Source organism: Schistocerca americana, chromosome 1, assembly GCF_021461395.2.
Source record: "Schistocerca americana isolate TAMUIC-IGC-003095 chromosome 1, iqSchAmer2.1, whole genome shotgun sequence".
Classification (NCBI taxonomy): domain Eukaryota; kingdom Metazoa; phylum Arthropoda; class Insecta; order Orthoptera; family Acrididae; genus Schistocerca; species Schistocerca americana.
In genome coordinates, this window is record NC_060119.1 from 863378617 (window position 1) to 863393108 (window position 14492).

At 39.1% G+C, this 14492-nt stretch overlaps 1 protein-coding gene across 3 annotated transcripts in view; it reads right to left on the bottom strand.

Moving 5' to 3' along the window:
- Positions 1–673: 673 nt before the first annotated feature.
- Positions 674–14492, bottom strand: part of LOC124613833 — a 69485-nt gene continuing 55666 nt past the window's right edge. For all 3 annotated transcript variants that reach the window (XM_047142567.1, XM_047142574.1, XM_047142559.1), the window contains exon 5: positions 674–1235. In XM_047142567.1, coding sequence (XP_046998523.1) covers positions 1074–1235 — 162 coding nt within the window. In that variant the 3' untranslated portion in view covers positions 674–1073. The remainder of the gene's footprint in view (positions 1236–14492) is intronic.

Below are 14492 nucleotides of genomic sequence, written 5' to 3' on the forward strand. Positions count from 1 at the left end.
TAATGGAGTATATCAGCTATGTGGCACTGATGGACAGGTTGGACGAAAGTGATGGGCTCTTTGGTGGGCAATAGTCTTATCTGGTGGGCATAGGAAGTCAGTAGTTTGGAAAGCTTCCTCCTCAGATGGTACTGGGAGTGGTTACAGCTCTTCCACTGCAATTGTATCAATTTTAGAGATAATATGGAGTATATTGTTGCTGCACAGTAAAAGTATTTTGCAAAAGAAGGAAGATTAGCATTCAATGTCCCATTGATAGTATAGTCATAAGAGATGTAGCAGATGCTCAGACAACAAAAGGTTGCGGGAGGGAAATCAGATGTGTGTTTCCCCCAAAGGAATCATCCCAGTATTTGCCTAGATTGATTTAGGGAAATCACAGAAAACCTCAATCTGGAGGGCTGGATAGGGATTCCAGTTGTCATCCTCCTGTATGAGAGTCAAGTGTACAAACCTCTGCATCACCCCACTTGGTAAGTGTTTTGAGAAAGGAGCAGAAATAGATGCATAAACTTTGCGCTTGGATGGTGCAGATTCACAGAAGTGTGGAAATGGGAGGGAAATAATGTCATGATGAGTGGCAGAAGGAAACTGAAAACTCGTATCACCAGAGGTTTTGTTATTGCAGGTGTATTACAATTGTGATTAGGTTATAACAGTTACTGATAAAACATCAGCATTCACTCAGTGTTTATTATCCAATGTGGTTTGGATATGTAGCTTCATTTACAAGGAATACAATACTGGTTTTTAATTTACATATTCTACAATTTTTTCACACACAGGCTACTTAAAGAAGTACAACCATTCCTTTTTTATTATAGAAAAATAATTTAGTGTGAGTGATAAATGAAAACCCAACTCTGGGAGTATTATCTTCTTTAAGCTTCATAAATTAGTTATTAATACACTGAAACACATAAGCACATGTATTCACACCCATCATTCGGTCTCCTGTCCAAGTACAGAACTTAACTCTAATGACAGAGTTACTCTGTTAAATCAGGTAGATCAAATTTGAGCTATAACACTCAACAGTAATAACGAATGTTCCACTCAGACCAGCAATATGTTCAAGATGGCTCTAGTAATGCTATGTCAGAAGCTGCACTGTCAAGTGTGGGTATTACTAATGTACTCTGATCCAGTGCATTGCCAGGGCAACGGAGAACTCCCTTAGTGTTCTTCACTTTCCAGTTGTTGTTTGAGAAAGGATCTCTTGCAAGAGCAAATTTCTGAAACATAAAATAACACAAATTTTAAAGTAAAATTTTTAAAACAAAAAAGCATTTCAAAATAGGAAGTCAGATGTTTCAATGCCCATAATGAAATTAGAAAGTGAACCATCTAATAACAACAAATTCCTACACTGCTGCTGATGAATACTGGCATACCCGTAAGAGTTGACTTCCAAATAGGTTTTACACATCACATATTACACTTATGCTTCTACACATTGAAAGATTAAAGCTACTTGTGTCACAATGACTTCTGAACTATTTACTTTAGTGTATAAATAAGTGCTCATAGCAGAAACTGAAAGAAGTGGCAAGTCAGCTACCAGAATGTGAGACAACAAAGTCACACAATGCCTGTTGCCGAGTTTGGTCACATTGGCAACTTTGAATATAATGCAATTTTTCAACAAGATGATTTGTCCAACTTACATTTGCACTACCGGCCCATTAAAATTGCAACAGTGAGAATGACAGCAAATAACAAAATATTACTTATTGTATTTGTACAGAAACCAGATAGCAGTTATAAGAGTTGAGGGGCACGAAAGGGAAGCAGTGGTTGAGAAGGGAGTGAGACAGGGTTGGAGCCTATCCCTGATGTTATTCAATCTATACAGGGTGAGTCACCTAACGTTACTGCTGGATATATTTCGTAAACCACATCAAATACTGACTAACCGATTCCACAGACCGAACATGAGGAGAGGGGCTAGTGTAATTGTTTAATACAAACCATACAAAAAATGCACGGAAGTATGTGTAACACAAACCTACTTTTTTTTTTAATGGAACCACGTTAGTTTTGTTAGCACATCTGAACATATAAACAAATACGTAATCAGTGCCATTTGTTGCATTGTAAAATGTTAATTACATCCGTTGATATTGTAACCTAAAGTTGACGCTTGAAACCTCCGACGTTCAGTTGCGTGTTGTAACAAACACGGGCCACGGTCGGCGAGCAGCATCTGCAGGGACATGTTTACGATGACGACCGTCTTTACGAGTGTGGCTGTAGTGCACTGTTGTGGTTTGGTCTAGCTGTCGCAGTGTCCGCATGTAGCGCTTGCTGCTATTGTTATTCTGCATTAGTCTCCGCACACAGACCAACTATAGTACACCGTGTTACCAGACGTCTGTGATAATGTAGTGTTGTAGGAACTGTGACCATGGTGTATTCGAACTCTGAAGAGGCGGAGATGATACTCTTCTATAGCGAGTGTCGACAAAATGCAACTGAAGCCTCCAGGGTGTATGCAGAACGGTACCCGGACAGAGAGAATCCAACGTGCTGCACATTGCAAAACATCTACCGCCAACTGTATGCAACAGGTATCGTCGTAGCACGCAAACAGGTCCGTAACAGGCCCGTCACAGGAGAAGCGGGTGCAGTAGGTGTGTTAGCTGCTGTTGCCATGAACCCACACATGAGTACACGGGACAATGCGAGAGCCGGTGGACTGAGTCAAAGTAGTGTCATGCGCATACTGCATCGTCACCGCTTTCACCTGTCTCATGTGTCGCTACATCAGCAATTACATGGTGATGACTTTAATCATTGAGTGCAATTCTGTCAATGGGCATTAACACAGAATGCGTTGCAGTTCTACCTGTTTACCGATGAAGCGGGTTTCACAAACCACGGGGCAGTGAATCTACGGAACATGCATTACTGGTCCGTGGACAATCCTCGCTGGCTCAGACAGGTAGAGCGACAGCGACCGTGGACTGTAAATGTATGGTGTGGAATCATTGGCAACCACCTCATTGGTCCTCACTTCATTGCAGAGGCCCAAACAGCTGCAACATACATCACGTTTCTACAGAATGATCTGCCAACGTTGCTCGAAAATGTCCCACTGGAAACGCGTCGACGTATGTGGTATCAGCATGATGGTGCACCTGCAGATTCCGCAATTAACACTAGGCTGACCCTTGACAGGATGTTCAACGGGTGTTTCATAGGACGTGGAGGATGCATAAATTGGCCAGCCCATTCTCCTGATCTTACACCTCTGGACTTCTTTCTGTGGGGTACGTTAAAGGAGAATGTGTACCGTGATGTGCCTACAACCCCAGAGGATATGAAACAACGTATTGTGGCAGCCTGCGGCGACATTACACCAGATGTACTGCAGCGTGTACGAAATCCATTACGCCAGAGATTGCAATTGCGTGCAGCATATGATGGCCACCACATTGAACATCTATTGGCCTGACATGTCGGGACACACTCTATTCCACTCAGTAATTGAAAACGGAAACCACGTGTGTACGTGTACCTCATCCCTCATGGTAATGTACATGTGCGTCAGTGAAAAAGACCAATAAAAAGGTGTTAGCATGTGGACGTAATGTGCTGTTCCAGTCTCTTCTGTACCTAAGGTCCATCACCGTTCCCTTTGGATCCCTATGTATTTCAGTGCTCTCCGATACACACGATCAAACAGCGGAGGAGTGGTACTCAAGCGTGAACTTTAGGTTACAATATCTCCAGATGTAATTAGCATTTTACAATGCAACAAACGGCACTGATTACGTATTTGTTTATATGTTCAGATGTGCTAACGAAACTAACGGGGTTCCATTTAAAAAACGTAGGTTTGTTGTAAAAAAACATACTTCCGTGCATTTTTTTATGGTTTGTATTAACCAATTACACTAGCCCCTCTCCTCACGTTCAGTCCGTGGAATCGATTCATCAGTTAATGTGGTTTACGAAATATATCCAGCGGTAATGTTAGGTGACTCACCCTGTATACTGAGCAAGCAGCAAAGGAAACAGAAGAAAAATTTGGAGTAGGAATTAAAACCCATGGAGAAGAAATAAAAACACTGAGGTATGCAGATGACATTGCTGTCTCTGACAGACTTACAAAGGACCTGGAAGAGCAGTTTAACCGAATGGTCAGTGTCTTGAAAGGTGGATATAAGATGAACATCAACAAAAGCAAAACAAGGATAATGGAATGTAGTTGAACTAAATCAGATGATGCTGAGGGAATAAGGTTAAGAAATGAGAAAGTAGTAGATGAGTTTTGCTATTTGGGGAGCAAAATAACTGATGATGGTCGAAGTAGAGGATATAAAATGCAAGGAAAGTGTTTCTGAAGAAGAGAAGTTTGTTAGCATTGAGTATAGATTTAAGTGTCAGGAAGTCTTTTCAGAAAGTATTTGTATGGAGTGTAGCTGTGTACGGAAGTGAAACATGGACGATAAATAGTTTAGACAAGAAGAGAATAGAAGTTTTCCAAATGTGTGCTACAGATGAATGCTGGAGATTAGATGGGTAGATCACGTAACTAATGAGGTACTGAACAGAATTGGGGAGAAGAGGAATTTGGGGCACAACTTGACTAGAAGATGGGATTAGTTGGTAGGACATGTTCTGAGGCATCAAGGGATCACCAATTTAATATTGGAGGGCAGTGTGGAGGGTAAGAATCGTAGAGGGAGACCAAGGGATGAATACACTAAGCAGGTACACAAGGATATAGGTTGCAGTAGGTACTTGGATATGAAGAAGCTTGCACAGGATAGAGTAGCAGGGAAAGCTGCAACAAACCAGTCTGTGGATTAAAGACCGCAACAACAACATTATACAATATAGCAGGAAAAATACAGGAATAGATGGTGTAGGCGATCTGGGGTGAAATTTAGTACACAAGGCTGCCATTTCTGGCAACATCAATGGTTCTAACCCACCTTGGCACTGAGCAAAAAGGAGTTTGGATGAGAGGTACAGGTCTGTCATTCCGCGCTCCTTCAACTCTATGCAAATGACTGGCAAGTGATGGCATGCCAGGGCCCTCTTTATCAAGCTCACAATATTCACCATTGTTAATCTATACATCTACACAGTATTGCTTTATGTGAAAAGGAATTTAAATGAGTTCAACATCAGAGAGACATTCACTCTCACAATAACAGAGGCAAAATGGAGTTCGGTATTTGGAGCCAGACTCAGAGATACTGTAAACTCATGTAAAATAACAAGCTTAAAGCTCTTTAATAAACTTCCAATATCTGCTCTGTCACTGCCATATAATATTTTAAAAGTTAACAAGTGTGACTGGTGACTCAAATACCCATTTTACAAGATAGCAGAATCTTCTAACATAAAATTTATTGACATTACGGTAGTTTTTAAAAATACAGTAAAACCAAGTTTTTACATTCCTGCTTTTTATGTTCATTTTTGTCAGTCCCAACAGAGGTCCTATTCTCTCAATACAATGATTTCCCATCAATAATGATTCCATGTTACTACATTTGCTGCATTTTATGTCTTCTCTGTTGTTATCATGACCTTTAACATTGATTTTTATACAGATTTCTGCAAAACAAACATCGTAATCCTGCTCAAAGTCAGCCTTAGAACAAAGCAGAAAACGCAGATTATACGCAAAGTTACTGATCATGTAACATAGCATTAGCACACTAAGCAAGATGTTCATTGTTGGTGTGTTGGGTCACAGCAACCTGTTTGGAAGGGTTGGAAACGCTGCTAAGTCACTGCCGTAATGATAACACGATCTGATGATAATAAGTCTTAACAGCAACCTTCCTTCCGCTCAGTGCTTTGCATTTCACAGCCATTTACACAAATAAACACCACTTTTGAAGATGGCCATCTCTATAATGGGCTTTCACGGATCACTGTTACTTCGACTTGAAATGCACTAATTATTACTAGGCACACAGTCTTCGGTTGGTTCAATCTGATGTCAGACGTAAACATTTCTCCTCAAGATGCTTCATAACATACAGACAATTTCTGACCTCTTTCTCAAACAGGACAACTCCCTGAGCCGAGTGACCTCCTTGTTGGAAATAAACTCTAGATTTCATGCCTATTTTTCTCTTTTTATGAAGACTGCCAACTTTAATATTTTAACAAAGACTAAATTTGAAGTTTTGTTTACCATAATTTTATAACGATTATCAATAATAAGTCTCACATTAGAACATAAATATCTTTTTAACGTGATTTCACAAAAGTCTTTTGTTGCCACATTTTATTTACACTGTTGGACACGATCAGAATGAAGAGGCAAACCCGCGCATGTGGTTTTGTGTGTCAGCACTTGGCCACTGCCTTTGTGATTGATGCCCTGTACACCGTGGAGAGAAAATTAAAGCTAACTGCTGTTAGAAAGAAACAAAAACCATTAATTATTTCTGGTATTTTAAAAAGGCAAATTTAAACTGTTTTAATTTCATATTTTGTACACTATAAAGAGAATGAAAGTAAGAGTAATTTATTAATTTTCACTAGTGTTTCCTATGCTTTCCTGTATTTTACACTTTCCTGCATTTTACTTTTCTAGGCAACACTGCTGAGAAGTGTGAAAAGGGGGTTTTACTATATTTCTAAAAGCAGTGGAATTAAGCTGAAAAACTTCACCATAAAAATTATTGTTAATATTATTGAATATTTAATCCTCAAATTATTCCACTGTAAGTGGTGAATAAAATGAAAGTCTCTCAATAACCCATTACTAGGGGTTTCCGTTGAGTCTGAGATCTGAAAAATGTGCTGATCAGATCAACCATCAAACAGCCTCTGAATTAAGGTAGGTCAGGACAGAACAGGCAACATGCATTCATGTGTTATCCAGCTGAAATATAACATCATGAAAACCTCAAAGATAGAGGACAGCTACCAGCTGCAAAAGTGTAATGGCTGCTGTTGGTATTACTTACTGAGATCTGGAGCCGACTCTGTGGTGTATACAGTGGCAACCCATACCATCACACCAGATGCTGGGCACTTATGACAATGATGAGTGCAAACTGGCAACATTTGTTTCCTTAGGAGCCTTCACACAGAGGCCCGTTTTGATGCTATCAAAACCACTTCAAATACTTTTATTGCATGTATGGACTCCACTCCATTACTATTTTCTCAGTTTTCAATAGTGCATAAAATATTGTGTGCCTTCTGTAGTCCAAACAATACACTTTATTCCTTAAGCTACATTACTTGTGTACTGCAATTTTACAAGCAGGAATGTAAGATTTATACTTGTAAACATAATTCTCACAAATTTATCACAGGTCTTACTGCTATAAATTCTAAAATTGTCGGCTGGCACATTTCATAAATGCTGTTGTATTAACATACGCAATTCTATTTATATAACTGGAGAAGAAATGCTCATAGTATGAAGGATATTCAACACAAAATAGATAGCTAACAGCAAAAGACAAATAATGCAACTGCTGTGACAGTATAGCCCAATAAATGCGATCGTAAGTAAATATTTTTACTGCGCAGAGGAAGTTAAAAAATAAAAGGCCATGGCAGGTTCTAAAAGAGAGTACTTGTTGGCTTGAGGTGTTGCTAAACTGAATGGTATACAGCTACAGCCATGTAACATCTGGCCTTATAAATCTCAAGAAGCTTTAAGAAAAGCAAGTTAGCTACGTGTTCTATAGTTCATTAACATGACTTTTATCCAAATGGTACAGAACAAGTCAGTTTGCAGATTGAATACATGATATGTCTGTGGTTACAGCTAAATGCTGGCCATTTAACAGTTGTGTACTAACAAGGGGAGAGAGTGGGATGGCCACAGCTATTTCACTCAAACTGAATTAGTCGAAGAAGGCAGAAGTCTGTTTCAGATTTGTAGCATATCTACCCTTAGTGTGCCATAGGAAAAGGTCAAACAATCTTTAGAGATTTTCGAGTACAGTGTGAAGGATTTTCAACCACAAATTGTCAAGTAAGTGGTGTGGCACACTGGTCAAGCGCAGGGCTGGAAATTCACCAGTTTGGATTTAATTCGCATCGCTACCAAATTCCCTCCCCCTTCCTCCCTTAAAATACTGACTTTTTTCAAATCATATTCCAAAACGCAGCATTTTTTATTAATGGAACACATCCTATCATGAATGACATTACTTACAGATACATAAAGGTAGCTTTTAGAGCTCAAATTAATGAGTTACAAATTTTTGAAGATCATTAATAAAATCCCAAGTAAAATAGTGCACTGGACTTTGACTAAAAATCCTGTAACATCAAGTAATTTGTTTTTGTGTTCTTGTGAAGAGAAATGCAGCAATCTTGGAGGAGCTGGGTGGAGCACAGTTGGCCTATTTACCTTGTACAAACTTGTGAGCACTTGTTAGACAACTGATGAACTATCATCACATTCGGTCCCTAATGAAGTAACATCACATTCTTCTTCACTTTCTGAGATGCTAAATTTAATATCAAACTCAGGATCACTTAAGCCACCCTTTATCAAAAGTGCCGGCTAAGCAACAATAGATGACACAGTAAAGACAAAAAGTCACTGCCACCTCAACCAACACATGACAGCCAGGCTGCAGATGTACGACTGGATGCTCTATAGCAGCCGAGCACTTAACTATCTGTGCTGAAATAGATTCATTTTTTCAATGATCTGTTTTTATGTTGCAGGGGGTTGCTATAAAATTAAAATACCAATTTAATTATGTGTATGCAATATATTCAACATAGTTATGATTAAATATATTAATTAAATTAAACAGGAAATTATACGATTTGTGTTTTCAACTGTTTTCCGACATTTTGTAACAGTCTCTACAGTTGTTAACGTGTCTGTGGGGATTTTCTGTACAAACTTACTATTTTATTGGAAAATGTTAACCCAACAAGAATATCCTACCAGTGAAATGAGTGGTGAAAACATCAACACTGCAACTTAAATCACCAATGCTCAAAACACTTTTTCAATTTATACAGAAATGGGCTTGACCACGAATAATCCTCCTGCCCCTGTAGACCCTGCAGCAATAGCTGGATCAAGTAATTGCAGAGCAGGTTATTGAAATTATGAATGATAATTTCACAGCAAATGATGAAGACGAGATTATACACACTGAACATGACGAACAATATCTTTATGGAGAGTTATGTGGAAGGAAGGCGTTTCTGAAGAAGAGAAATTTGTTAACATAGAGTATAGATTTAAGTGTCAGGAAGTTATTTCTGAAAGTATTTGTATTGAGTGTAGCCATGTATGGAAATGAAACATGGACGGTAAATAGTTTGGAAAAGAAGAGAATAGAAGCTTTTGAAATGTGGTGCTACAGAAGAATGCTGAAGATTAGATGGGTAGATCACATAACTAATGAGGAAGTATTGAATAGGATTGGGGAGAAGAGAAGTTTGTGGCACAACTTGACCAGAAGAAGGGATCGGTTGGTAGGACATGTCCTGAGGCATCAAGAGATCACCAATTTAGTATTGGAGGGCAGTGTGGAGGGTAAAAATCATAGGGGGAGACCAAGAGATGAATACACTAAGCAGATTCAGAAGGATGTAGGTTGCAGTAGGTACTGGGAGATGAAGAAGCTTGCACAGGATAGAGTAGCATGGAGAGCTGCATCAAACCAGTCTCAGGACTGAAGACCACAACAACAACAACAACAACAACAACAACATGTGGAATCACTCACTCTCACTCTCTCTGTCTCCATCTCCGTCTCTTCCCCCCCACCCCCCCCCCCCACCCCCACCCCGCCCCCTCCCCCTTTTACTAAATGTAGTCCTATTTTCTGTATTTTATTTGTAACAGGTTTCTTCTTCTTCTTCTTCACATACAGACATGAACAACATTGATTATGGTCCTAATGAATATTATTCTCATGATTCGTGTGTGTGTGTGTGTGTGTGTGTGTGTGTGTGTGTGTGTGTGTGCGTGGGCAGTCACATTTCCAGACTTGTCAGAAAAATTTCAGTTTATTGCCAGTGATATCTGGGTAAAATCGCTTCAAACATAATTCAGTCAGACAGCAAAAAATCAGTTAATTCCTCAGCGAAAATGATGTTGCAACTTTGGAAGAAATAGTGGACGGAACAGAAGTTTCATATACAGACCAGATGTATAAAGCCAAACTTAAGTTTTGATTATAGAATCAACATTGACCAGACTGGCTGCAATCATGACTCAACATATAGTAGGACATTGGATTACAAGGGTTCAATGACTGTTTTTGAGTAAGAACTCAAGCTGGTACAGTCAAGACATTAGAGGAAGAATAGAAGAATGTTGTTGTTACTTTCTCAATCTCAGGAAAACTAACAAAAGAGCCTCATGCAAATTTTTTGGATACATTAAAACCATACCCTGCCAACAACAAATTCCTTCTATTGGTGGATTTGTGGGGTGAACAAGCAGATTTGATACAGTATGATGAGACATTCACTAATCAGCATGGCTAAGTAATGTGTAGTATGAAGATCATTCCACACAAATGTACTCCTCTTGCTAAACCTTATTATGTACATTTCTATTGCAAACACAAAAATCAAAAATACTACGACGTACTCCTAAATTGCCAAAACAACAGCCAGAATTTCAGGCAAGACAAGATGCAAATTACAACAGATTCAATTGGCAAAATGAATTCTGAGCTTCTGTTTCCACTCCAATGATTGGGTATGCTTGATATGCATCACAATTGACAGAGGAAAGGCATTCATTTAAAAACTGGAGTGAAGTATGCATTGCACTGAAGTGTGATTCAGAAAAATGTCACTGCTTGAAAAATATTTTCATAGAATGTGCATGGGATGTGAATGATATTTATTCTTTAAATGTTTCCATGATGATTCTCACCTTAAAAAATGTAATGTAATTTCTAACAACAAATAAAAAGTCTGTATTTGCAAGCATTTTCAGAAATTTTACTTTCATTCGAAACTTCATACAATTATGTAAAGTAACTGTTTACATATATTAATCAATCACAATTAAATTGAATTATAATTCTTACATAATAAATTGAACTGTTTAAATATACAGGTTATCTCAAAAAGAATGACCCAAGATTTATTTATTAGGAAGAAGGGCTTAACACCAACAAATTGCATACTAAATTACTCAGAAAAGACAGAAGTTTATAAAAATCCATCATAAATGTTCAATATGTCCTCCATTGGGTGCATGGACAACATCGAGCCGATAGTGGAATTCATGCCAAACTGAGAGTAAGGTGTCTTGTCACTGAAGCTACAGTAGCTGATAGTCTAGTAGTTCATCAATGTCACAAGGTAAGGGAGGAACGTAAACACATTAACATATCCCCACAGGAAGAAATCACATGGTGTTAGGTCAGGGGAATAAGTCAGGGGACATAGTAGGCCAAGAGTGTAAAGCCTGGTCTCACGGTCCTGTGCCCTATCCAACGTTGAGGTACACTGGCATTGAGGAAAATGCGCATGTAGTTGTGCCAGTGCGTGGTGCTCCATCTTGCTGATGGATGAAATTATCAGAGTCAAGTTGGGGGAATAAGCAGTTCCATAGCACTGCAAGATATTCTGGCAGTTTCCGGCAACTAGAGGAAGCAATGTAGTGCAGGTGTGCACGATACTCACATCCCCTTCATCATTGGACTTACTTGGAGGTGCTTTGCCAATCTTCTCCTCAGGATAGCCGGCTGCAACGATCTGCTCAACTTCTTCTCCGAAGAAATGATGCTGTATTGAGGAATTTTCTCTACTCTCAAAATGATTGCGTACACTCAGGATACTTTTAAATCAAGCCTACTATATTTCACTTCCACAAACAGACCACCACATAACAGTTTCACATCAATGAATCATATTTCATAAATCCAATGACTCCCAATCCGTCAGAAGCTATTGATTACTTTTACAATAAATACAGTTCCAAAAACTCTCTCAAGGTTTTCCCAAGTCCCCTATCCGCAACTCTAGAGAGTAAGTAGTAAGTAAGAAAGTAAGTAAAAGTAAGTGTCTTATTTTCTTTTACACAATTCAACTGTTCACAATAATGACTGACGTAGCACCGTCACAGAGGAAGGCGCGCTTGCTCCTAGTGCTGGTCATGTAACTTCTGTGACGAGTGAGGCAACCATTTGCCTGCACCAATCAACCGTTCACCTTGTGACATTCTCTTGACATACGTCCATCCTGTGCACACAGAAAACTGGCATGAGGTAGACACTGTCCCATTTCTCATGCTCATACATAAAATATCGGGTGTTTGAGACATTGGAAAGCGGAGGGTCTCTAGAATTTCTGTCAAAATTCTTGACACACTACAATATGATTGTCCTGTTACGGTTTCTTCCTCAAAAAAGTAGGGTCCATAAAGCACAGCACAAAAAACATTCTTTTGGTGAATCACGTTTGTGCTCAATTGTTTCACGAGGATTTTTGAGCCCCCATATACACACATTATGACAGTGAACCATACCGCTAATATGGAATGTTGCCTCATTGCTGAATATCAACTGTGACTTAATAAAAGTGTCATCTTCCATGTTCTCTAAAATAGCATTGCTAAAGTCCACCCATTTCACTTTGTCAGTATCTCAAAAAGCTTGTAATCGATATGGTTTAAGGGCTAATGACGACGTAACAAATGCCACACCGTCATGCACGGTAACGCAAGTTCTCGGCTAGCACAATGTGCAGACTTGCAGGGGCTCCGCTCAAATGCTCGTCTGATTTGTTCCACTGTTGGTTCAGGAACGCGTGGCTGGCGAGTACTTTTGCCTTTACAGAGGCACCCTGTTTCTTCAAACTGTTTATACCACCATCGAATATACTTTGGTGATGTTGTTTTAGCACGAAATCGAATATGAAATGCCCGCTGAACTGCAATCACTGATTGAGTACGACTAAATTCAATAACACAATACGTCTTCTATTGTGCGGACGCCATACTGTGCGAGACTGGATGCATGCTCCAGGTCAGCGTTCGTAGCAACATCTAGTGGATTTTTTCTGAAACTCTAGACGATGCAATCAGCATCGTCTAGAGTTTACATCTAGCGTGGTTTCAGTTACCTAGTGACATTTGTCTCAATATTATTACAAGTCTTTTTGGGACACCCAGTATTTAAATTTTATAATTAATATATTGACACTGTGAGGAATTTAAATACACTATTAATGGTAGCAGTGAGAACTGAACCTGAGCTGGCAACCTGCCAGTTGGTATGTTCTTGATCACTGAGCCATGCCATTTACCTCATGACTGTTGCTCAAAAATCTTTAACACACTACTCAAAAATTGTTCAAGTGTGTTTTATGTTTTTCTATGAGCCATTCAGACCAGATATTTTAGGAACATGATAGGGATACCTACTTGCTTCCATTCACACTGAGTGAAATTGGTGAGCCCCTTCCCACATTCTCCCCTTGTAAGTGTCACATGGCTCGAATTCACTAAGGATTACCATATTAGTCTTTAATACAAGTATTGGTATACACAAATTCATTTTAGGCTGAATGTGCTACCAATTTTTAATCAGGAATTCATCTACAAAATATAAGTAGTTGACCAGATGAAATTATTTTTTGCCTAGATTTTTACAATACTGGGCAGATGATAACGTACTTGTTGTGGCTGCAAATTAAAACCCTTTCTGAGCTAGGATCTGCAGTGGATATTACTACTTTCCTCAAATTGTCATGTATTATTTATGATGAGTGTTGCTAGTAAATATTATCCACATGGTGGCTACAAAGGTCCATTAACCTCTATAATAACCAGCATAAACCCCTACACTTAAATAATGTGAACACCCGTTTTTAGAGTTTTCTTGAGATATGAAGCATTATTTATCCGAAAGATCAGCCAGTGTACTGTCACTCTCATGGTAAAGGAAATCGCCATCAGGTGCTGTGCAACATTTTTCAGAGCATTGCTGGTGTAAGTCAAGTGAAAGCTTGTCTCACAGCATCTTTCATATCGTCAGTGGTATCTTAATGGTTTTGCGACACAGTACCTTTTATGAATCCCCATGCCTGGCCACCACAAAGCCTAGACCTCACCACATGTGATATTCACTACTGGAGTTCATAAAGAGTATCGTTTCAGAAACTGTTATGATACCACTGATGGTCTGAAGCTTTCACTCAAGTTACACTAGTAACGCTCTGAAAAATGTCATGCTGAACCTCGTGGCGCGTTGTCCTTTGCCAAAAGAATGATGGTTAGCCGACTGATTCTTTGGACAACTAATGGTTCATACCTCAAGTAAACATCTCTAATGAACTGTAGATCATGGTATTTATTTAAGATTAGGGTGTTATGTTGTTTACTACGGGGGTCAATGTGACCCTGTGGCCAAACTGTAAATTGTGAAGGTGCCGGTTAAAGAGCCCAGCTCCTTGCAGAAGTATCTAAAAGAGTGTAGCTGAATGATTCACATTTCTGTTCACTTTTGTGCATAAACTACGAGGGTAATCCCAAAAAGTAAGATCTCCTATTTTTTTAT